This window comes from Protopterus annectens, chromosome 7.part1 (genome assembly GCF_019279795.1).
Source record: "Protopterus annectens isolate FY-2018-M chromosome 7.part1, PAN1.0, whole genome shotgun sequence".
NCBI classification, from domain to species: Eukaryota; Metazoa; Chordata; order Ceratodontiformes; family Protopteridae; genus Protopterus; species Protopterus annectens.
The window spans coordinates 328,038,246-328,064,849 of NC_056740.1; the positions used below are offsets into that span (position 1 = coordinate 328,038,246).

General features: G+C 45.4%; 1 protein-coding gene across 5 annotated transcripts in view; it reads left to right on the forward strand.

Moving 5' to 3' along the window:
- Positions 1–26,604, forward strand: part of QRICH1 (glutamine rich 1) — a 1,772,469-nt gene that overhangs the window by 1,026,312 nt on the left and 719,553 nt on the right. For all 5 annotated transcript variants that reach the window (XM_044078740.1, XM_044078739.1, XM_044078738.1 and 2 more), the window contains one exon: positions 21,569–21,683. In XM_044078740.1, coding sequence (XP_043934675.1) covers positions 21,569–21,683 — 115 coding nt within the window. The remainder of the gene's footprint in view (positions 1–21,568; positions 21,684–26,604) is intronic.

Genomic DNA, 26,604 nt, shown 5'->3' on the forward strand with positions numbered 1-26,604 from the left:
TCCGCGGTGCTCCGGAATATCCTTCCATGATGGCCGCCCAAGATTCAGGTAGCTGGGGACTCTGTCCCACAGGTTGCAGACAAATGAATCTCCTACTTCAGGTTTAGAAGTTATGTACTCACCATAACGTTCCATCTGAGTAGGTGTATTCATTTGTCTGCAACCATCCCGCCCTCCTATCCCCCTGGCCTTTAAGTTTCCTGCATATTATCTGTTACCCTTTTCTGGGTGTTGTTGCTGTTGGCAAACTCGATCTGAGGTCATGAGGGTAGAGCAGGGCATTATGGGTGAGGGGAGGAGCTGAGAGCTTGGATCCATAGCTGGAAAACCATGCCGGTTCGGATCCGATATCGGATCCATAACCCACAGGTTGCAGACAAATGAATACACCTACTCAGATGGAACGTTATGGTGAGTACATAACTTCTAATTTCCTCTCATTCCCTGCCTACAACAGGAGTTTCTTTGGTGGGCAGAGACATGTCCCCAAAATAAGGGACCGTCATTCACTCTACCCCCTGCCACCCAACCCTAACTACAGACGCATCAGACTATGCTTGGTGGGCACACCTGGCAGGGAGATGCATTCAGGGCAAATGGAGCCCAAGCCAAATGCATCTGCATATCAACCAGAAAGAGATGCTAGCTGTTCGGAATGCTCTGACAGCCTTCAAGGACTTGCTTCATCCAGGACAACTACTGATAAAGACGGACAACACCACAGTTATGTGGTACATAAACAAGGAGGGGGGTACACATTCCTACCCCCTTTGCAGACTAGCCATGGCCTTGTGGAACACAACCTTGACTTACCAAATACATATTCAAGCTCAATTCCTGCCAAGAAAGCAAAATACTCTGGCAGACAACCTTAGCAGAAATCTTATGGATCCGCAGGAATGGAAACTGGATCCACAAATCTTTAGCATGTTAACACAGAAATGGGGGAGCCCAGACATGGATCTATTTGCCTCCCCCCAAAATTATCAGCTGGACAAATTCTGCACAAGAACTCATCACAAAAAAGCATGGAAAGTGGATGCCCTATCCTTCAGCTGGAAAAACCTATCAGTCTATGCCTTTCCCCCTCTGCCTCTACTCTCCAAGGTCTTACTAAAAATCAGACAGGAAAAACCAAAAATGATCCTAGTTGCTCCGGACTGGCCTCGAAAGCATTGGTACCCACTTTTAAGGAATATGTCTCCGCTTCCTCCATGGTACTTGCCTCAAATACCTCATCTACTGTCTCAGCAGAACTATCAAATTCTGCGCACTCTGCTCCAAACTCTGAATCTTGCAGCATGGCTGATCAACTAATTATTCAAACAATACTCCTCAGTAAATCTGTGATGGATGTCATTTTGGAAGCCAGAAGGCCTAGTACTAGAAAATCTTATGCTGGTAAATGGAAGAGATTCTGTGCTTGGAACCAAGCGCAATGAACAGTCACAGCAAAGCCCAATATTCCTCAGATGTTACAATATTTGATTGATATGCTTGACAAGGGCCTATCTTTTTCTTCAATAAAAATCCATGCCTCTGCCATCTCTGCTCATCACAACACAGAGCCTCTTTTCTCATCCTCTGCTTAAACAGTATCTTAGAGAGGCCAAAAATTTAAGGCCTCCCAGAAGATCACCAACTCCTGCATTGGACCTCAATTTTGTGCTGGAAAAGTTCACCCTGCCTCCTTTTGAACCAGCAGCTACTGCAGATATTAAATATTTATCTTGGAAAACGGCTTTTCTCTTGGCATTCACTTCAGCAAGAAGTGTTTCAGAACTACAGGCAGTGGAGCCTTTTATAATATTTTACCCGGACGGGGTGTCCCTCAGGACCAATCCTTCTTTTATGCCTAAGATGGTATCCAGTGTGGTTCTTAACCAGACCATTCACCTGCCAACATTTTACCCAAATCCGCAGAACAAGGGGGAGCAGATTCTGCATTCATTGGATGTACACAGACAACTAAGATTCTACTTGAACAGGACAAAATCTCTTAAGAATGTCTGAGCAACTACTGGTAGCATTTGCTGCAGGGTCAGAGGGGAAGGCTATATCAAAGCAGACTATTTCTAAGTGGGTAAGCCACTGCATTCGTTTCTGCTACTTGCACCGTGGTAAACCTGTGCCCAAGGGGATCAGATCACATTCCACCAGGGCTGCCTCTACTTCAGCAGCTTTTTTCAGAGGGGTTCCAACCAAAGACATTTTAGAAGCTGCTACTTTGAGCTCTGTTCATACCTTCACTAAGCATTATCAATTGCCTCTCTTCTCCAAATCCAGGGCAGGCCTTGCCACTGCAGTTCTGCAGGGCCTTATAGCCGCTCCTAATGCTGTTTAGTTCCATCCTCCCATCCATAGGTTTGGGATTCTACACAAATTAATGACTGCAACAGTGAAACACGAAGAACATAGTACAGTTGTGTACACTTACCATAAATGTAGATGTTCGGGTGTATTCACTGTTGCACTGTTACCCACCCGCCATCCCCCTTCCTATACCTTTTCTTTCCTTCACTATACACAAAAGCCTTTGTGGTGTATTTGCTTTTAGATGAAGGTAAAGTTTGTTTCTAAAAGTGCATTTATATACATATTTACTGTTTATTTATATACATATATATTTTTGCTCCCGATTTGGGGGGCAGCTGACATCTTGGGCAAGAAAAACTGAATAAAATGGCATCGGCTGCATGTTTTATACCCTTGACGACCTGACGTCATGGAAGAGGAGACAGCAGCCGACGCTGGACCTAAGACTTGTTATTCAGGATGACTGAGGGCAGCCTGCCAGCAGATTACCCAAATGTAATGACTGCAACAGTGAATACACTCGAACATCTACATTTATGGTACACAACTGTACTTTATGTAAATCATTTCTTAAAGGTACCTTTTTACTGAGGCCTCCAGTATAAAAGATCCCACTCCACCTTGGGATCTTGCTGTTGTGTTGCAGAGCTTGATATGATCACCTTTTGAACCCTCAGCTAAGGCAGATTTCAAATTTCTTTCTTGGAAACCAGTCTTTCTTGTGGTTATAACTTTTGTGCAGCAAGTGTCTGAACTCCAAGCACCCTCCTCAAAACTGCCTTATTTAATTTTCCATAAAGATCAGATTACTTTACGTACTGTTCCTGCCTTCCTTTGTGCCCAAAATTGCCTCTGAAGTAAACGTCAACCAAGTGATCAATTTGCCATTTTTCTTTCCTAAATTTGACAACAAAGGAGAAAAAGAAGTTATGTACTCACCTTAACGTTCCATGTTTGTAGTCCATCTCGCCCTTCATTCTTACACATGGATTCGGAGCTGATTCTCGGCTCAGACTCTGCCTATTGCAAAGCTCAAAGTCTTCTAGCTGGGTCATGGCTAGGTAGGTATTCCATTGTGCACCAGTATAATCTTGTTTGCTGCTAAACTGCAGAAAAACAAAAACAAAAAAAAAAACTAGACAGAACAATAATAAAAGTTCTCCACCTGTCATGAAAACTGTTTCTGTCTCCAGATCCTTCCAGGAAGGGGGTAGGAGGGTGGGTTTTTAAGAATGAAGGGTGAGATGGACTACGAACATGGAACGTTATGATGAGTACATAACTTCTTTATGTTCTGTAGTTTTATCTCACCTTCATTCTTACACATGGGACAGCGTCCCTAGCACCTTATTCCTGGGTGGCTCACGGAAAAATACTCCTGAGTAGCATGGAACCAAAAGAGGCTCTACTCCTAGAGGTCAAATCAAATTTGTAATGAGTAATAAAGGTGTGAGGGGTAGCCCAGGTTGCTGCTGCAAAAATGTTATCAGTTGGAATCCTGGCTTGAAAGGCTGCAGAAGTAGACTGGGATCTTGTAGAGTGAGCCTTAATCTTGAACGGTAAAGGCTTTCCATCGGAAGAATAAATGTAGGGTATACAACTGGAAATCCAATTCGAAAGAGTCAGTTTTGAAACTGGGAGACCTAATCTGGAGCCAGAGAAGGAAACAGTTGGTCTGATTTCCTGAATTCCTTGGTCTGGTGTACATAGAACCATAATTGTCTGTGAACATCCAGCTGATGAAGTCTGTATTCTGCTGCATTGGAATGATTAGGGAAGAACACCGGAAGCTCTATGGTTTGGCTCAACTATTATGAGAGTACACCTTAGGGACAAAAGATGGATTTGTGTGAAGAGATACTCTATCTTTGTGGAAAATCAAATAAGGGGGCTTGATAGACAGTACTTGTAACTCTGATACTCGTCTAGCAGATGTGATGGCCACTAGAAACAGTTTTCCAAGACAAACTTCAACGAATACAAATGAGCAGGTTCAAAGGCTGTAGACATTAATTTAGATAGGACGAAGTTTAGATCCCATGAAGCTACTGGTTCCTGAAAGGGAGGTCTCAACAAAATAGCACCTTTAAGGAAGGTTTTACACAATCTGTGTGACATCAGATTAGACTCATGTTGACCCAGATGAAAATTTGATATTGCTGCCAACTGAACACTAATTGTGGCAGCAGCAGAACCCTGGTGAAAAAGTTCAGACAAGAATTCCAAAACCACTGGAATGAATGCAGTGTAAGGGTTTCCTCAGCCCAGATAGGAAATCTTCTCCATTTGCTAGTGTATAACTTTCTAGTGGAGGGTTTGTGAGAATGTGTGTCACAGTGGGTGAAAAATCATGAAGTCTGACTAGGGATGGAACTGGAGCAGCCAAGCTGTCAAATTGAGGGTGTGGAGACTGGGATGAAGAGAGCCTGATGTGTGTCAATAGATCTGGCACTGGGTCCAGAGTCCATGGGTCGTCTAGTAGATGAGGCCCGAGAAAGGGGAACCAAACCTGACGAGGCCAGTATGGAGTGATGAGAATCAATTTGCTTCCTAACAGTTTTGCTTTCTCAATCACCTTGGATATGAGAGGGAAGGGCGGGAAAGCATAAAGGAGACCTAGGGGCCAATTGTGAACAAGTGCATCTCCCGGTGACTCTCCCGGAGGGGGAATAAGGGAGAAGTAGCTGCTACATTTGGAGTTGATCAGACTGGCGAAAAGATCGCAGCAAGGCCGTCCCCATCTGCGGAAAATCTGTTCCGCTATTTCCTGCTTCAGAGACCACTCGTGAAGCATCAAGATTGCCTGGCTGAGTTTGTTGGCTATCACGTTGGTTGGCCCTGGGATGTGCGTTGCCACTAGAAAGCACTGTGAAGATATCACCCATTTCCAAACACGAATAGCCTCTCGACAGAGTGGGTACGATCTGGTTCCGCCTTGTTTGTTGAGATACCATACCACCATTCTGATTGTATTGCTATCTTCCCAAGAGGAAGAATGTCGTGGACTGCTTGCAACGCCAAAAGCACTGCCCTCATCTCTAGGACATTGATATGCAGGTGGGCCTCATGATCTTGCCATCTGCCTTGGACTGTCCGGCCTAGATAATGCCCCCCCCCATCTGTGAGGCATCCGTGGTCACAGTAGCAGCGGGTTGGCAAGGAAGGAATGGAGTGCCTGACGTTAGCTGGTTGGGTTGGATCCACCAATGGAGGTCCTTTTTGCGAGACTCTGTTAAAAGGATGTGGTGGGATAAGAGGCACTTGTTGGAAGGACCACTGGGACGATAGAAGCCATTGAATAATCTGCATGTGTAGTCTGGCAAGAGGGACTAGTAATATGGTGGAGGCCATGGTCCCTAAAAGTTTCAGCACTGTCTTTGCCTTGACTTTTCGGAGGGGGAGTAGACACAGGACTTGTATGAGATTCTGTACTCTTTCTGCTGGAAGACGAGCCAACATGGCGACTGCATCTATTTCTCTGCCTGTAAAAGTCACAAATTGAGAGGGCGATAAGGCAGACTTTTCCCAATTTATAGTAATCCCCAACTGGGCACAAAGTTGGATAGTGGAGTCTCTGGCTTGAAGAAGTAGATGCTTCGTAGAGGCGTTCAGGAGCCAGTCGTTCAGATACGGAAACACTTGGAATCCCAGACATCTCAGGTGAGCTATCACTACTGCCATACACTTGGTGAACACCCTGGGGGCTGTGGTGAGACCAAAGGACTGAAACTGGTAGTGACTGGCTCCCAGCTGGAAGCGTAGATGGCTCTTCGACGCTCTGTTCATTTTTATGTGGTAGTATGCGTCTTGGAGGTCTGTTGAGCACATTCAAGTGTCTTTCCCTAATAGAGGGAGTATAGACTGCAGTGTCACCACCCGGAACTTGTCCTCCTTTATGGATTCGTTTAATTTGCTGAGGTCCAAAATGGGCCTCCAGTCCCCTGTATGTTTTGGCACTAAAAAGAATCTAGAGTAAGTTCCGAATCCTACCTGATCTGCAGGGATGGTTTGGATGACTGTTTGCGCTCAACTTATTCACTTCTACAGTTGCTTGATCCCTGTGATTGCGTGGAACATCCGGGATCCTCTTGGGAACATGAGGCAGAAGAGAAATGGCTATGGAATAACCTCTGGTGATAATTCTTTGTACCCATTTGTCTCGGGTGAATCTTAGCCAGGCTTCTGGATACAAAGAAATGCAATCCCCGACTGGCTCCAGAGAAGCATAGCCGGGCCCCAGATCAGGAGTGCTGATAGGGTCAGCTTCGAAACAAATCGCGGCCTCCCTGGTTTTACGGTCCACCCCTGCCTGTAGGGCGATGTCTACCATTTGCTCCTCCTTCTCTGCCTCTGAAGGAGGAGTCACCCTGTGCATCCTGGAAAAACCTCTGGGACTTCTTGAACCACATTTTACTACCTCTCTGAACCTTTGGGTGTGGTCTAGAGGGGACGGTAAAATGTACTCTCACAGCAGAGAGTGTTTTCCCTTCTTGCTCACACCTGGTGAGTGTGCCTTTTACCTTGGGTCCAAACAAGGAAGAACTGTCAAAGGGGGCGTTGATAAAGGTAGACTTGAACTGCTCCGCAAAATTACACAAGTGCATCCAGGCGTGCCTCCCAAGGGAAACTACTGAACCCACTGCCCTGCTCGCTCCATCAGCTGCATAAGAAGTCAGCCTCATGGATGAGTTGACAATGGAATTTAGGTGGACAACTGAGCAGGCACCTTATCAGGGACTCTTTCAGTAGATGTACCTTGTAGAGTCTCTCCCAACTCCTTAAGGAGATCTCTCTGAAGCCTTTTAAAATGTGCTAGGTAGTTCAACGATCTGAGAGTGAATGCCGCTGACGAAAAGATACGCTTCCCATATTTGTCCATCGTTAGAGACTCCTTGTTCGGCGGATGGACAGAAGAAGTCTCTGCTAGTTCCTTCTTAGTGGCCGCCACCACCATGGCATCTGCAGGAATGCCCTTGGACAAGAATTCCTTCTCCTTGGCTGACAAAATTTATTTGATATCCTGGGGACTGGCTACACTGCATCAGGAGTCTCCCACATCTTTCGACTGGCTAGGTCTAACAGTTCGTCGAAAGGTGGAGACACCGAAGAGGCTGAAGGTTGAGACCTGAAAGCCTTCAGTTACACAGACTCCTCATCAGAAGGGGTAACAGTGGCCAGCCGCACCTCTGCTTAAGGATCTCTAAGATGTCTACAAAGGAGACATCATCAGAGGACGACTTGGAGGACCCTTCTGACTCCTAGAGGTCGGTGTCTGAGGTAAGAGACTCATCCTGGGAGTCTACATGCTTCCTCTTGCATGTCCTCTTCCTAGGGGGCTCCTCAGAAGGATATTGCGGGAGGTCTTGGAAGAGTGGGGGCCATCAACTAGGGGCTCCTGAGGCTGCAGGTCTCTGCTGTCTAGAGAGGGAATAGGTGCTGAGACGGATGTCGGTGCCTGAGGGGGAAGAGTGTTGGTACCCCTGGGTGGAGCTGTTGACTGGGACAGCACACTCCACATCATCTCGAAGGCCAGCCTCCCTGGCTTCGAGGAAACAGAGGAAGTCATCAGATCCAGAGCCATCGGCTCCAAGATAGATGTAAGGTCCAAGATCACCCTAGCCGATGCACAGTGAGGGAGACTCTGAACCAAAATGGTCTGGGTCCAAGTGTCCCTGTCGGGGCTGACTGGAGAGCTTCAGCTCCTAGACACCATGGACGGCAGCGAAGGTGTCTGAGCGGAACTCTGCTCCGAGACAGCCTTGGGGGGAGCTGGAATCGAGGGTTCCACAACCAGCGGAACCAAGCACTCCGGCTCCGAAAACCCAGCACGGCTCGGAGGAACCACCACAGAAGGGAAATGGACTCAAGTGGCTCCGGGACAGAGTCGGTCGTAGCCAACAGCATTTTTGGCAAGGCAGACGACTTCAAGCATCTCAGCGCTATTCTCTCTACATCATCTTTTGATAGACTCCTGGACGACGGTGTGGGAGATCTGGACATCTGTAAGATAGGGGAACTTAAAGTTGGGGAGACCGGCAGTGGATCTCTGGACCGGCTCCGATGTTTGCTATTAGTAGTCTGCTTCGAAAGGCATGGGGCCAACACTGGAGTCATGGTATCAATGACCTCAGTCGGTTCCAAGATCATTGGAGTCGAGGAGGGAGAAGACCTGTCTGGTTTCGACATTTTGGGAGGCGGTTCCGAGACACCTGATGGAGCCGGGGAATGCCTCTTGGAAGGTTTAGCCTTTTCTTTCTTAGATACATGAAATTTGGTGGGGGAAGACGAACTGGCCAAGTCTTCCTCAAAAGAAGGCTTAAGGAGACCTTTTAATATTAGCTTGTTCTTCCGTTCCTGTAAGACCCTGGCACTGAAAGAATGGCAAAACAAACATGTTTCTTGCAGATGGATGGCTTCAAGGCAATACACACAGTTACTGTGGCCATCGGTAATAGACCTCTTCTGAGAGCATTTCACAAACCCTGAGGGTTTATGATCTTTTGCCTCTAGACATGGCACTGAGATGCAGCAAAAAGACATGAGCCAAACACACAGTGAGGACTAGGTCCCACTAAGTTAAATGGGCCTAGCCCTTAACGGACTAACAGTCACACAACCACGAGGACTAGGTCCTCTAACTCAAACGGGCCTAGCCCTGGGTAGAGAAGAAAGAGAGAAAACTAGGTCCTCTAACTCAAACGGACCTAGAAAAGAGAAGACTAAAGGTCAGGAACTACCAAATATATTTCACACACGTGCACACAGTATGAGCCAGAAAACAATTCCCACTGCTGAGAGGAACTCTTATTCAAATTCTATGACGTAGAACCAAAAGGGTTAAAATATCAAGAACCCTTGTCAGCTAAAGCTAAATATCCAACTAATATCTAGGCGGAATAATCTAAAACTAACTAGCTAAACTAATAACACCGCACACTAAAGAACACTACACAGAAGGTTAAGTTTAGTGCAAATGCGCACCTTAACAGTAAACACTAATTCTTAAACTTATGAACTATCAAATTCTCTAAGCTAATCTAGCACAGCAAACAACTAGGGGCAAAACGCCCGTCAAATAGAACAAACTGGCACACAGGCTACCAAGGAGAATAACAAGGCCAGCGGCCAACCCAGATGTTCTTCGTGTTTCACTGTTGCAGTCATTACATTTGGGTTATCTGCTTGCAGGAAGCCCTCAGTCGGCCTGATTATCAAAGTCTTGGGTCCTGCGTCGGTTGTTGTCTCATCTTCCATGACATCAGGTAGTCAGGGGGTATAAAGCATGCAGCTGACACCAATTACATCAATCTTTCTTACCGTGTGGTGCCCGAAGCAGAAGCAGTCGGCCGACTCCTGAAATTTTCATTTTCGAGTTTCAGATCTGAAGTCTTCAACTAAGCTAAGTACCCCGTTGGGGAACCTTTTTCTTGCTCTAAGCAGATGTCAATAAAAGTTAACAATTGTATTTCTTGTGGACAGCAAATACCTCATAAAGATTTTCATTCGTACTGTATTGCTTGCTTAGGCCCAGACCACGATGTACCTCGCTGTCGGTTTTGTGCCTTATTCAAACCTCGAACTATTTGTCGGTTCATTTTCGCATCTAAATATTTTGGTTCTCAGTTCAATTATCCAGAAATGGCTTTGGTAAGCCACCCAACTACCGACATTCCAAAAAATCGCAAAGATAAAGACAGAGACAGACAGCATAGGTCCAAAGCTGCCGCCGACGCTTCTCCTAAGCTAGTCGCCAGTTCTTCAGTACTCCGTGAGGCGCTTTTGCAGCCCCTGATACCCGCTACTTCAGATTCGCAGGCCTCTACTGAGACCCATTCAGAGTCCAGTATGCCGCAAGATGCTTCTCTGACTGTGGAACCTGCAGATGTCTCTACCTTGGATGGCTCTGGAGCCACTGTGCAGGTACCGGCTTCTGAGGGCTGTATTCAGGCCTACTGACTTGGATATTAAACCGATGCCATATTCTTCAAGGCCTAAATCTCGATCCATGCCTAGAAAACTGACGCCCAGACAGCATGGTCAGGCCCCTATGCCTAAAAAACAAATAAGAATGCCTGAAGACCTTATTACTCTAATCAGGGGAAGCCACCCTTCTCCCTCTAAGAGACCTAGAACTGATTTTCCTTCTGATTCTTCTGATCAGGATTCTGAAATTTCTGTTTTCTCTGATAACCAGGAATTGCCCTTCTCTACCTATGAGGATTCAGATGCAGAGGACTCCATTCCCTCTGCTTCCCCTCCAGAGGATTTCTCCTTTGGTGTAAAACTTTGCATACTCTTAGGGAGCATTTCTGCTGGGAAAGCCAGGATTACTTGACTCCAAAAAGAGGCTTAGGGAATTCTTACTCCTACCTCAACACAGACCTTTAGCTATCCCTCCTGTACTGGACATTGTAGATGATGCCTTCTCGGAATCTAGCCTGGCCCCTGACTCTACCCCCCAGCTCCCAGGAAACCTGATGGGTATTAGAGTTCCTGACTCTCACAAGTTCCTCCTTTAAGAATCCTACTGTGGATCCTAAGACCATTTCACAGGGGCCCAAAGGGCATTAAGGCTACTGCTGCCAAAAACCCTACCCCCTCTGATAGAGATACCAGGGCCCTGGACAGATGCAGAAGTGTATACCTTCTTTCCCCAACTTTGGCCATTCGGGCCTTAAACTGCCAGTTTCATATGTTAAAGTATCAGCAGCATATTATTGGATTGCTTAAACAGAAAATTATGTTGATTCCTGACTGTGCTGAAAATAAAGAATTACAGGATTTAATGCATTCTGCTGAACAAGTTGGAAAACATACTTTGCAATGTTGTTTTGATTCATTAGAGGCATCTTGCAGGGCTGCTGTCACTGGGTCTGTACTTAGAAGGCATGCTTGGCTTAAGGAGCAATTTTTACCAGATCATGTTAAAGCTAAATTACTGGATGTTTCCTTAAACCAAGACCGCCTGTTTGGCAACAAAGCAGAAGAATAGTTAAAAAGATGGAGGAAAAAGCTAAATTTCCTGCAAGTAGAACCTCCCAGATTTAGTAGGCACTGGCCTTCTAAGAATTGGTCCTTTCCTGGCCTTCTCAGTCCAAACCCAGAACCAGCAGAACACCCAAGCTTCAATCCCAAGGTACTCACAGGCCTAAGCAGTGGGGGGCTCCCACTTCCAAAGCTGGAAGTAATAAGACTCCCCCCTGTGGTAAACTGTCACAATGACTTAACTTTAACATCAGTCTATGCCTTTCCCTCTCTGCCTCTCCTCTCCAAAGTGCTACTAAAGATCAAACAGGACACACCAAGGACAATACTTATTGCCCCAGACTGGCCATGCCAGCACTGGTACCCCCTCTTGCGCAGTGTCACTTCTGGAACCATGGCACCTGCCTCTGACCCCCCTGCCCTGCTGTCCCAGCAGGAGGGCCAGCTTCTGCACCCACAGCTTCAAACCCCGAACCTTGCAGCCTGGCTAGTTACATGACCTCTTCTTTACCATCCCTCAGTAAGCAAGTGATGGATGTCATTCTGGAGGCAAGGAGGCCTAGTACTAGAAAATCCTATGCTGAAAAACGGAAGAGATTCTGTTCCTGGAATGAAACACATGGGATGGACACAACTGTGCCCAATTTACCGCTCATTCTTCAATTCTTAACTGAGAAGCTTCACAAGGGTCTTTCCTTTTCTTCCATCAAAATTCATGCCTCCGCCTTCTCAGCTCATTGTAATACAGAGCCACCCCTCTTCTCCCATCCACTGCTGAAGCAATTCCTCAGGGTTGCCAAAAACTTAAAACCACACAGGAGAGCCCCTCCCTACTCCTGCCTGGGACCTTAACTTTGTATTGGAAAAGCTCACACTACCTCCCTTTGAGCCTGCTGCAAATGCAGAGTTGAAATTCCTTTTTTGGAAAACAGCCTTCCTTCTAGCCATCACTTCAGCAAGAAGGCTGTCTGAATTACAGGACCTCATGGCAGTGGAGCCTTTCATCATATTTCATGCGGACAGGGTGTCCCTCATAACCAATCCCTCCTTTATGCCCAAGGTGGTATCCAGTGTGGCCCTTAATCAGTCCATTCATTTACCAACCTTCTTTTCTAATCCACAGAACAAAGGAGAACGAATACTGCACTCCTTGGACGTGAACAGCCAACTTAGATTTTACTTGGACAGGGCTAAGCCTCTCAGGAAATCTGAACAGCTGCTGTGGTTGCATTTGCTGCAGGGGCAGAGGGGAAGGCCATTTCAAAGCAAACCATTTCTAAGTGGATAGGCCATTGCATTCATTTCTGCTATAAGCATCATGGAAAACCTACCCCACAGGGGATAAGACTGCATTCAACCAGGGCTTGCATCTACCTCTACAGCCTTTCTCAGAGGTGTCCGTACCAGGGACATCCTAGAAGCTGCTACCTGAAGTTCTGTACAGTTTACCTTTAAAACCTCGAATCACACTTGTGCGAGTAGTCATATCCTCGCATCGTAAAAACGAAACTGGAAAAAGCGACAGTTTCTAATGTTCGAAAAGCAGCAAATCGAACAGCCGATTCGCTGTTTTTCGAACATGAATGTCAACAACAAAAGTATATGCCGTGTAATGTAGGGGGCAAGCCCCCCTGCAACCCCCCATGTGGGGGGCTGCGCCCCCACCCCCCACCCCTTCTTTATTATTCTAACTCCGAGATCGCACTACAGCGGGGAATGGAACCATTTACAAATCCCCACTATAGTGCGCTCTGCCCCTAAATGTCGAATGTGCAATGAGCGACTCTCACTGTCCATTCGCTCATTGCGCATTTGAACCTTCTTCCATTCGACGTTTTCAGAACTTGAAAACTGTCTTTCGAACATTTGACGGTTGCCCGTGTGCAATACGCACATGTAAAGGTATGTGCAATACGCACATGTAAAGGTAAACCGTTCTGTACATACCTTCACCAAGCATTACCTCTTGCCAATTATTTCTAAATCTAGAGCTGGTTTTACCACTGCAGTCTTGCAGGGCCTTATAGCTGGTCCTAATGCTGTCTAACTGCCGCCTCCCTTCCTTAGCTTTGGGAATCTACCCAAATGTAATGACTGCAACAGTGAAGCATGAAGAACATAGTACAGTTGTGTACACTTACCATAAATGTAGATGTTCGAGTGTATTCACTGTTGCAGTCCTGGTTACCCTCCCTCCACCCCCCTGATTTCTATTGACACTACCTCTATTCTTGCTTGCTATGCTTAAAGCTTTCTGGTGTATTTTCTTTTTGTTGGAGGTGTAACCTTGTATATAATTGCTTCCCATTATGGGGGCACCTGACATCTGGGGCAAGAAAAACTGATGTAATGGCATCAGCTGCATGCTTTATTCCCATGACTCCCTGAAGTCATGGAAGATGACACCGCAACCAACGCAGGACCCAAGACTTTGATAATCAGGCCGACTGAGGGCTACCTGCAAGCAGATAACCCAAATGTAATGACTGCAACAGTGAATACACTCGAACATCTACATTTATGGTAAGTGTACATAACTGTACTTTCTCAACAATAATTAAATTGAAGAAAAAGGTACTTCAGCAAGACTAAAACTACTCTAATAATAGTTAAACACTAGCAAAGGCTTTAGAACTTGAAAAGATAGTGTATTATAGAAAAAATAGCAAAATGTGTTAAACTTAGCCATAGCCAAGAAGAAGCACATCTGAACTCGATGCGGCAAACGAGATCTGGGGATTATACCGGTGCACCATGGGATACCTACCTAGCCATGATCCAACTAGAAGACTTTGAGCTTTGTAATAGGCCGAGTCGGAGCCGAGGATTGGCTCCGAACCCATGTGTAAGAATGAAGGTGAGATAGGACTACAGAACATTACATGTTTCACCTTTGAGATGTACACAGGCAGCTTCGTTTCTATCTTCATAGGACAAAAAACTTTAGAAAAAAGCAAGCCAGTTTGTTTCCTTTGACAATAACAAATTGGGAAAACCAGTATGTAAAACTACTGCGGTGGTGGTGCTGCGGTAGCGTTGTCGCCTCACAGTAAGACTGTCCAGTTCGATTCTCAGCTAGAGTGTCTTCTGCGTGGAGACATGCGTGAATGGGCGTACCTTCCTTGAAGGTTGTGCGTCAGAGCTGGCAACTCCGTACGTAAAAATCAACTGCCAGTCATTAGCGGACCGGAGTTCCGTTGTGGCGACCCCTAACCAGCAAAAGCCGAAAGACACAACAAGTATGTAAAACTACACTAGCGGAATGAATAATGGATTGTATTTCTTAAGTTTATTCTACTAGAGGTTTAACCTTGCCAAAAGCACACTCAACCTGGTCAATAGCTACCTCAGCTGCTTTTTGGGCCAGCGCTTCTATTTTTGATATTTGTGCAGCTACCACTTGGTCTAATGCTGATAGTCAAGTTTGATATCTCCAGAAACAAGGCTGCATTTCGTTCTCCGGAATGTCCTTCCCTGAGGGCCGCCCAAGGTTGCTGTAGCTGGGGACTCTGTCCTATTTATTGAGGAATGAATGAAAATGGCAACATCGGATATAAAAGTTGTGTACTCACCATAATTATGCATCAGAGGCATTATGGGTAAAGGGAGGAGCTCTAGAATCAGATCCTAGAATCTGGTGAAAAGCAGCTAAGTTGGATCTGATAGTTGGATCGGAGACCAATTCATTGAGAGAGAATGAAAATGGGCAACACAGATGCATAGGTATGACGAGTACATAACTTTTATTTTTAAATAGTACTTTCCTTCAGACAGACACTGTCATATTTGACCTGTGTACTTATGTGGTTAGTTCACTCATTCAGTCACAGGATTTCCTGTCTATGGTGGAAATATCTGGACCAGTTAATTTCCAGGGGAATGTCTTCAGGATCGAAAGAATCCATCCTGCCACATATCTCCTCCCTTTGTCATACCCATTTTAAATGCATTGCCCCCTTTGGTATATCTAAATCGAAGCATATTTCTCCACTAGAAAGGCCAAAGGACACTTTGTCAAGAAAAATCAAAGACCTTAAGTCTTTCGACTATTCCAGTAGATTAGCACAACTCGCATTATACGTTGCAGACCATAGGCTGCTTTGAGGGGATTTATGTCTCGCTTTTCAAACCATGAAAGACCCAGTCCTATTTAATCATCTTACAAAACCAGTAGCTTTGCAAACATCCCCATTGGAGACCTAAATCTTCAACAAGTAAGCAGGACATGCTGGAGAGAGGTTCCTAACTCAACATATTCTCACCTTATGGAATAAGTTATCACTACATCTGAAAGTACTACGTTGACTAGCTGTTAAGGCTTTTCTTGACAAAGATTTAAAACTGGATTGTCATGTACAGCACTGCTCTTTTTGAGAGGTAAACACTATTAACTGCTTGAAAGCTGACGCATGAACCTTGGGTGTATCTTTAAGGGTGTGTATGGGTAGGCATTTTACAGTCCTCTTGATCGCTTACCTAGTATTGTTACTGTGGTTCTGTGATGAGCTCCATCCATTCCTTGGATGTTCATCGTGTTTCACTGTTGCAGTCATTACTCTTGAGTTATCCTGCTGACAGGCTACCTTCAGTCGGCCAGAATTCCAAAGTCTAGGTCCGGCGTCTGTTGCTGTCGCCTCTTCCCTGATGTCAGTGCGCCAGGGGTATAAAAGATGCAGCTGACGCCATTTTCTCCAGTCTTTTTTGCCACGCGGTGCCCAAAGCAAAAGCAGTTCGCAAGTGCCAATCGGCCAACTCCTGAGATTTTCGAATCCGAATTTCAGAACCAAAGTCTTCATTAAAGCTAAGTACCCAGTTGGGGAAACGTTTTTCTTGCTCCAGACCGATGTCAGAAAATGTTAGTTGTATTTATTGTGGGAAGCAAATACCTCATAAGGATTTTCACTCTTACTGTATTCCTTACCTAGGCCCTGATCACAACGTTGCTAGCTGTCGGTTTTGTGTTGGATTTAACCAACGCACTATTAAGCGTTGGTTCGATTTTGCATTTCATTACTTTGGCCGAAGATTTAATTATATAATGCCGTCGGAACAGCCGACAACCGCAGTTTACAAAAAAACGCAAGGACAAGGAAAAGTATAGGCATCCGAGGTCCAAAACCGACAACGAGGCCTCTGCTAGGCCGTTCGCCGGTTCTCAGTGAGGCGCTTTCGCAGCCCCTGGCGCCCGCTACCTCAAAGCCACAGGCCGCTTCCGACTCCCACGTGGAGCCGACTGGGCCTCTGGATACTCAAGGTGTTGGACACTCAGAAATCATTTCCTCAGAAGGGTCCGGAGCCGCTGAGCAGGCATCAGCTTCTGAGGGTGTCTTCAGACCTACACAACTTATATATTAAGCCATCTTCAGCTTCAAAGACTAAAGCAGCTCTAAAGACAAAGAAACAAGTACAGCATTCTCCTACTCAGACTTCCATGTCTAAAAAAACAGATGCTCAAAATGGCCGAAGACCTAATTACTTTGATCAGGGGCTCCCATTCCCCTCCTGATAAGAGGCCTAGGCAAGAGACAGAGTATGATTCTTCTGATCAGGTTTCTATTTCCTCTGATTCCTCTTCTGAACAGGATTATTCCATGGATTATTCCATGCTTCCCTATGAGGATTCTGATGCTGAAGAATCCATTCCTTCAGCCTCTTCTCCTGAGGATTATTCTTTTGGGGAAACCCTGCATACCATGAGGGAGCATTTCCACTGGGAGAGCCAAGATTATTCTGAATCTAAGAAAAGGCTCAGGGACTTTCTGCTACTTCCTCAGCACAGGCCCCTTGCTATTCCACCTGTTCTAGACATTGTAGATGATGTATTTTCAGAGTCCGGCCTGTCCCCTGACTCTTTACCCCCTGCACCTGCTAAGCCAGGCAGATACTACAGGGTCCCGGATTCTCATAAATTCCTTTATAAAAACCCCGCTGCTGACCCAGAAACTATATCTCTGGGTCACAAAGGGATTAAAGCTTCCACTGCAAAAAACCCTGTCCCCTCTGATAGGGATTCTAGGGCTCTAGACAGATGGGGGGAAAAATGTCTACACTTCTGCTACCTTGGCTGTAAGGGCTTTAAATTGTCAGTTTCATATGCGTAAATATCAGCAATATTTAATGTCTCTGCTTAAACAGAAATTGTTGACAAATACTGAATGTTCAGAGAACAAGGAATTGCAGGATTTATTGCATGCAGCTGAACAAGTGGGAAAGCATGCTTTGCAATGTGGTTATGATTCACTGGAAGCCTCTTGCAGGGCCGCTGTTACAGGTTCTGTTATTAGAAGGCATGCTTGGTTAAAGGAACAGAATCTGCCTGATCATGTTAAAGCAAAATTATTAGATGCACCATTACATCATGATACTTTGTTTGGTACTAAAGCAGAAGAGGTGTTGAAAAAAATGGAGGATAAAGCAAAATCTCTGCAGACAGTCAAGGATTTCTTACAGGTACAGCCACCCAGGTTTAGCAGGAACTGGCCTTCTAAAAATTGGTCCTTTCCAGTGTCAGACAGACCACAGAGGCAGATACAGGCGTCCCAGAGGCAGATCTCAGCCCCAAGGCTCATACAGGCCTATACAATGGGGTGCTCCTACCTCCAAAAGTGGAGAGGACAAAACACAACCTTACAGGAAACAGTCCCAATGACTTTCCTGTACCAGATCCAAGCACTTTTCTTTTGGCAGCCCCCTTAAGGGGAAAACTAGCACTTTTTTCATCAAATTGGCAAATGGTTACCCAAGACAAATGGGTTCTGAACATAGTGTCCCAAGGCTACAGGTTCCATTTTCACACTCTACCAAGGTCAAAAGGTATGCCAGACCTGCCACACAATCAAAGGGCAGAGGCACAAAGACAAATTACAGCCCTCATGGATATGAGGGCCATTCAGCAAGTACCACAACAAGAGCAGGGGCAAGGATTTTACTCCAGACTTTTCCTAGTACCCAGAAAGGACAAAACCTGGAGACCAGTACTGGACCTGACTATACGAAATACGTTTCTGGAAGTTTCAAAATTCAAGATGTTGACTCTACAGCAGCTCCTGCCCATGCTGGGCAAGAAGGCTTGGCTCATAACTTTGGACCTAAAAGAGGCATACCTGCATGTCCCAATCAGACAATCTTGCAGAAGATACCTCAGATTCATAGCTGGCTCAATGCATTACCAATTCTCTGCACTGCCCTTTGGCTTATCTACTGATCCCAGGGTCTTCACAAAATGCCTGGCACCAGTAATTCCATTTTGCAGACAAAGAGGAATTCAAATATATTCCTACTTGGACGACTGCCTAATTCAAGCAGAGAACAAAGACATTATTCTAAAGCATCTGGCGTTTGTAAAAAGATTACTAATTGGCCTAGGGTACACAGTAAACGAAAAGAAATCAAAACTAGTGCCCTCTCAAGAGATAATATTCCTGGGTGCAAGCTTAAATACAACTGCCCAGATGGCTTATCTCACGCCAGACAAACAAAAACAACTGACTTCTTACTTCAAGGATTTGGCAACAAAAACCCACTTATCTGCAAGGAAAAATCCTGCAGGCCTTGGGTTTCATGGCATCCTGAATTCTACTAATTCCATATGCCAGACTGCATATGAGGAAACTACAATGGTATCTAAAAAGTGTTTGGACTCAGCATTGCCACAGCCTGGAGACATTGCACTCATTCCCTGCCTGCAACAGGAGTTTCGATGGTGGGCAGAAGCCTGTCACCACAACAAGGGTCTGCCATTCAGATTACCCAGAGCCAGACAGACACTTTCAACAGATACATCAGATTATGCCTGGGTGGGCCCATATGGCAGGAAAATGTATTCAGGGCACATGGCCTGCAAACCAGATGCATCTTCACATCAATCAAAAAGAGATGCTAGCTGTTCAAAATGCCCTGACAGTTTTCAAGGACCTGCTTCTTCCAGGACAGCTACTGATAAAGACAGACAATACTACGTGTGGTACATAAACAAGCAGGGAGGTACACATTCCTACCCCCTCTGCAGACAAGCAATGACCTTATGGGACACAGCATTGGCTTTTCAAGTTCACCTGCAAGCACAATTCCTGCCAGGAAAAACAAATACTCTGGCAGACGAACTAAGCAGAAACCTCATGGATCCCCACGAATGGAAACTGGATCCACAAGTCTTCAGCATGATAACAAGGGAATGGGGATGGCCAGACATAGATCTATTTGCCTCCCCTCACAACTGCCAATTGAAGAGATTTTGCACAAGAATTTATCACAAGCAAGCATGGAAAGTGGACGCCCTCTCCTTCAGCTGGAAAAATCTGACAGTATATGCCTTTCCTCCACTGCCTCTCCTTCCCAGGGTACTCCTAAAGGTCAGACAAGAGAAGCCAAAAATGATACTGATTGCACCAGACTGGCCACGTCAGCACTGGTACCCAATCCTAAAGAGCTTGTCTCAAGGTCCAGCATAGATATTGCCTCAAACTTCTCACTTGCTGACCCAACAAAACAATCAGATCCTGCACAGCCAACTCTGGACCTTAAATCTGGCAGCATGGCGGATAATGTAGCCATTCAGAACACTCCTCTTTCAAAAGCTGTTATGAATGTTATCTTGGAGGCCAGGAGGCCCAGTACCAGAAAATCCTATGCAGAAAAATGGAAGAGATTCTGTGCTTGGAACCAGGAACAAGACATTGACACGTGTATACCAATTATCCCTCAGATTTTACAATACCTAACTGAGATGCTGAACAAAGGCCTTTCATTCTCATCAATTAAGATTCATGCCTCTGCCATTTCAGCCCATTACAATAAAGAACCACCTATCTTTTCTCATCCTTTAATAAGGCAGTACCTCAGAGGGGCCAAAAACATTAGGCCTCCAAGGAGAGCACCAATTCCGGCCTGGGACCTCAATTATGTTTTGGAAAAACTCACACTGCCTCCTTTCGAGTCAGCATCAACAGCAGATATAAATTCTTATCCTGGAAAACAGCTGTGCTCCTAGCAATAACCTCTGCAAGACGAGTCTCGGAGTTACAAGCACTCACGGCTGTGGAACCTTTTATCATTTTTCATCCAGACAGGGTTTCTCTGAGGACAAACCCTACATTTAAGCCTAAGGTGGTGTCCAGTGTGGCCCTCAACCAAACCATTCACTTGCCTACCTTTTATCCAAATCCACAGAACAAGGGTGAGAAAATTCTGCATTCTTTGGACATACACAGGCAGTTACGCTTCTACTTGGACAGAACTAAAGCTTTCAGAAAGACTGAGCAACTTTTAGTGTCATATGCTGCAGGATCACAGGAAAAGACTATCTCAAAACAGACCATTTCTAAATGGATAGGCCATTGCATCCGTTTCTGCTATTTTCAGCATGGCAAAACAGTGCCAAAGGGCATTAGGCCTCATTCCACCAGAGCAGCAGCCACCTCAGCAGCCTTCCTCAGAGAAGTACCAACCAAAGATATCTTAGAGGCTGCAACTTGGAGTTCTGTGCACACTTTCACAAAGCAATACCACTTACCTCTTTACTCTAAGTCCAGAGCAGGCTTTGCCACTGCAGTTCTGCAGGGCCTCATAGCCTCTCCTAATCCTATTTAGCCCAGCCACCCATCCTCAGCTTTGGGATTCAACCCAAGAGTAATGACTGCAACAGTGAAACACGATGAACATAGTACAGTTGTGTACCTACTATAAATGTAGATGTTCGAGTGTATTCACTTGTTGCAGTCCAGGTTACCCTCCTACCATCCCCCTTTTTCTTTGCTGGGACTTATCTGCACTTCTCTATCCTACACAACCTATTTGGTGTATTTGCTTGTAGATGAAGGAAATGTTATTTTTGTGCATGCATTTTTATTGACATATTTTTCAGCCTTCCAATTTGGGGGCAGCTGACATCTGGGGCAAGAAAAAACGAAGAAAATGGCGTTGCCTGCATCTTTTATATACCCCTGGCGCACTGACGTCAGGGAAGAGGCGACAGCAACCGACGCCGGACCTAGACTTTGGAATTCTGGCCGATTGAGGGTAGCCTGCCAGCAGGATAACCCAAGAGTAATGACTGCAACAGTGAATACACTCGAACATCTACATTTATGGTAGGTACACAACTGTACTTTGTGAGGGTGTGCAGGGTCCTGTTCTGTCAAACTGGTGGTGGTAACAGTATTGCTGCCCTTTCACAGACTGAATGTCTTTGAGGTTCGTAATTGTGGTTCACTTTCTGAAAATAGCAGTGTAATTAACACACATTAATTCAGAACTATTTGCTTTTTAGTACCTGTTCGAAAATGGAAGAGTAGACGACATATTCTCTGACCCATATTACACAAAGTTTGCAGAGTGGTTACATGATGTTTTGAGGGACCATCAGCCACGTTTTACACCTCTTGGTAAGTAACTGGTATTTATGAATTTTAAGATAAACCATTTTGTAGAGTTCTGAAGAACATGTCTCTGTTTCACGTCTGTTTCTGTATGTGTACACGCGCGCACACATGTATTTGTATACAAATGTATGTAAAGATGCATGTTATGGTAAATATGTAAGATTGCCAACTTAAATCCCACCACTGACAGCACCTAATTTGATGATGAAATTTACAAAGTCTAATATGAAAGACCCTTCTTAGCAGATCATTGGCTGCAAACATCTCTGCTAGCCACATCTTAGTATTATTTCTTTGTGTTTTAATTTGGAGGTAGCTGACTCCGGATTCCCTTAGACACTGACATAATATGCTGGTTGCACATGTTTGGCCATCCTTTGAGACATCACTTTGTTTTCTGCTTGCTATTTTCTGCTGTCATGTTAAATTCTGTGTTTACATGCCTAAACACCAGCATACTAAGCTCTGTGTGGCCCTTAAACTACCAGCCAAGGCACACAGTGAAATTGCCTTTTCTACTTTGAGGAAGAACATGTCATCAGCTGCTACAAGTGCCATCGATTTAGCCACCTGAAGATTGTAGAGGTTTTTGCCTTGCCTTACATCCAGAAGCTTTGAGAATATTTAGGCATCTTCACACAGGGACTGCCAGAGGCATCCTCTAAGCATCCCCAAGGTGCAAGTTGGAATAATGCCACAAAGACAAATGCTTGTCAGGCTGTTTTCAGGCTTCACTCTCCATAGGATCATAGGAGGTTACTAGGCTAATAGCCCTGGGGTTTACAAGCCTAGCAAGAGTTTATCCCTAAAAAAGAAACCTGAGTCAGCACCTGTCACCCCTGTCAGTGAGGGACACAGGAGGAACCTCTTGGACAAATTTGTGGTTTCCCATCTACCCATCAAGGTTGCGCTTGAAGAGGGTCAGTGACTGATATGTATGGAAAGTCTATTCCAGAGACAGGACAGCCTCTGGGAGACAAACCTCTCTCTCCAGCAGGTTTTGTTAATGTTCACATATTCGATTTAGGCCTTTTGATCGGGTAATGTGTGAACGGTTCGATTTACAGATATGGAACATCTCTTGTAGGGCAGGGTCCGAGATTGCTTTGTAGGTGAGAGACAGAGATCACCTCTGAGCAATGTGTACAATACCGAGTACAGTGATAGTGATTTGATCCTGTCCACATAGGACAGGTGTTGGAGGCCATGCATTTTCCTTATGAGATATTTCTGTGGCTTTTCCAGATGCTGCAGTGTTTAGAGAGGTGCATACCAAACAGGGAGTTGTACTGAATTATTGGCCTAATGAGGGAGGAGTACGGAGAGGTAATAACCACTTTTTTTTTTTTTTTTTTGATGCGGTCCCTTTACTTATGAAATGAAGCAAGTAAAAGAGTTTTTTATGAACATTGCTGCAGCATGATGGTCAAATGTGAGGTAGTTGTCAACCTGTGTACTCATTTCTCTCACCACAGGTTGTGTGCTTATGGGGTTGCAGTTGATGTGGTAATCAGCAGGGGTCGTGTTTTTGCCAAATGATGTAATGCATTTTTTGGCTTTAACTTAAGGCTTTGATTTTGGCAGCATTCATTTGTTGTTGAGAGACCCTCTTGTAGTATGTTAACATCATTTGGGGAGTCAGTGATAGCACCCAACTTACAGTCGTCCTCAAACTTGGTCAGCCCCTGGCCTTTTGTCTTTGCCTGGACCTCTAAGAAGTAGGTGCCAAACAGTAGGGGGTCTCGGGACGTATCTCTGGTAAACACCACTACTGACAGGTCTGCTGTCAGAGGTAGATGCACCTATTTAGACCTTATGGGTCCTATCGGTGAGCTAGTGTAACCACCCATCTGATGAGCTAGGGATGTACACCAAGTTGTGTTAGCTTTTTGATGATGCCCAAGTAGAGGATTGTGTCATAGGCTTTGGCCAAGTCATGGTAAGCTGTATGTACTGACTTTCCCTCATCCAAGGCCGTGGTGAAAGTCTCAAAAAAGTCAACCAGGTTCAACTGGCAAGATCTACCCTTGGCAAATCCGAACTGGGTGGGGTCAAGTGCTTGGAGATTGCCTATGACCTTTTTTATGAGTTCCCTAATAATATGCTCCATGGCTTTAGAGATCAGACTTGTCAAGCTAATGGGGCAATCGTTTCCAGGGTCAGTAGTGGCTCCACCTTTATGCAAGGGGGGATAACTGTGGCAGTTGTCCACTCTGCTGGAATTGAGCCTGTACTTAAGCTGTGGTTGAATAGGGTGCTCAGTGGTGAATTAGTTCTTGCTGAAGATGGTGCAGTGTACAGCCTGGGATACTATCAGGTCACGTGGAAGCTGTGTTCTTTGGCTTGTCTAGGGCCTTTAACACTTGATCTATGGAGATGTGAGGTGCAGGACAAGTATCGGGGATGTCGAATGAGTCTTTGGAGGAGACGGGGGGGGGGGTGAAGTTTGCTCTGAACATATCTGCCAGCAGGTTGGCCAAGTCAACCAGATCAGTGAAAGTGGTACCATTAAGAGCTAATTCGGAACAAACCTGGGCTATGCCATAGAGGTTCCTGACGTATCTGAGAGGATGAGACAAGCTGGTCTAGTGCTCTAGAATTAAGTCAAGGAATCGTTGGATGAGTGCATTAGTGCAGGAATAGTTCACCCAGTCTATGGTGGGGTAGTTGAAGTTCCCAAGGATTAGGGTGTTAGGGGGACCTTGATGGAACTGAGTACCTCTAGGTTAGGAGTGGGTGTCCTAAGTCATGGAGGGGTGTCTATAGCTGGCTGTAACTTGGATGAGTGTCTTTCCAATTGTCAGTTGCACCTGGAGTACTTCTGGTGTGTCATGCTGGCAAACCAGTCTGGAGATGCGCTTGTCTTTAATGAAGGTAGAGACTCCACCACCCTTAGTCTTCCCATCCTCTCTTAGGGTTCAGAATACGTGGAATGTGGTATAGCCTGGTAAAGCTGGGGTGCTCTCCGCAGTCTCGAACCAGGTTTCAGTGACTGCACAGATGCTGGCATCTTCCAGTGAGTGGATCTCCATTAGACTATTCTGGTGTTCATCTGCCCCACCACCACCAACTTTCTTCATATCTGTGCAGGTGGTGAGCTTGCCCTTTATTGGGGTGGACTAGAACTTCCTCCCTCCCTCTGAGTCAGTGGAAGATGAGGATGGGTGAGGAAGTACTTTTTACACCCATCTTTTACTTGTGTACTAAAAGGCTGTCAGTCTGCCTAGTCTCCATAATGATTATCTGGAGCCTTATGTAGACCGACCTTATTTTGAAGTGCGATTTTGGGGTATTTTTGTGTTGATTCATCAGTGGCAGGCTTGGTAAGTAAAATATCTTGGAACACCCAACAGTGTCAAAGGTGTCTGGTTTAAATCTGCGACTGTTAATGGCAGAAGGGGAATTGTGTACCATCCAAGTGAAGTCGAGCTGCTGAAAGGACAGTTTTATTAAGGAAGGTGACAGGTGGCATGGCAAGAAGGCAGGACAGCATTTACTGGAAGCTAATGCACAACAAGCCCCCTCAAGACAACACTGGCAGACTGTAAAGGAGGGAGAAAAATACTATCACAATGCAGAGAGTATGTTATGGCAGCACACACAGGGCATGCAGACCCAGGATGGTATAACAGCAAAACAAGCATGTAGGTAAGGGTTTGAGTCCAGGCAGGACAGTGGGCAGGTGCACTACAAGCAGTCAGAGTATGCATAAAAAATATCTCTAGGACTGTGACACTTCTCTCCATGGTGTCCATTGCTGTACCAGCCATTCGCACACTTGCCTGCAGTAGGCCATTGTCCTTGAAAAGTATAACACTGTCTTTATTTTCCTCAGGCACATCAATTACCCATGATGGAACCAAACCCGATGTACTGCACATCCACAGGAGGTGAGGTTGACGATTTGAGGCCATGTGGAACAGTGCAAAGTAATTTCAAGACAATCATACTCCTGTTGCCATTCTGTACACATCTGCATGCTCTCTCTTATAATCTTCTGAGCCGTGTTGCTGGCACAGAGAACTGCAGCCAGCTTTGCCATACAAACTCAGTCCTGTTCTCTCGTAAAATCTCAGACTGCATATAGATTCTCTTAATTTTTGCCAAGTAGATGTTGCACACACCAGTGCCATTCCTCCAACACATTCTGGCTCTTTGGTAGGCCCTGGATACAAGAGTTCTGACAGTCTACACATACTGTTAGAGAATGCAGTTCTTAGTGATGCAAATGCGGCACATCTAGTAGTTGTAGGAGTGCCAGTCACTATCTTTTTAACATGGATCTTGAATTTGTTTTCTTATTAGTTCATTTAGTTGTATTCATACTTCTGGACCCACCTCAGTAGGCATTGAGATAAATGGAGTAGACTGGCCTTGGATCATGTACAGAGGAACTTGGATCTCATGTTTTTCACAGAGGTTGCCCAAAGTCAGACATGATGAATCTCAATTCTTTGCGCAGGTGAATGACTTCCTTAAGGCACAGTAGCACAGTCCACATGTCGATGTATGCTTTGACTGTTTTGTAAGTTGTAAGTCCATATATACTAGCAGAGCACTCTTTCTTGTGCCTGGGAGTTTAGGAACCTAGGGGTGAGATGTAGCTGCTACATAATACCGGCATTTGTCACAAAGGTTCCATCACTGAACTGTTGTATTGCTGATGTGGCGAAGAGAGGTACCATGCCTCCCTGCTTGTCAGTATAATAGCTAATGAAGATCCCTAATTTTACTAGTGTCTGCTGTATTTTAAACTATTGCAGGGTCTCTGTCCTGGTAATAGAGCTTGGGAATATATGTATGGACTTTTGCAGACCAGGCTTATGCAGTACTTGGAATGGTGGTCCCACATAAGCATAGCCCATATCCTCAAATCTGCCAGCTTGCTATAGGTGTGGGTTTCCCCAGAGTATCGATGGTCGTG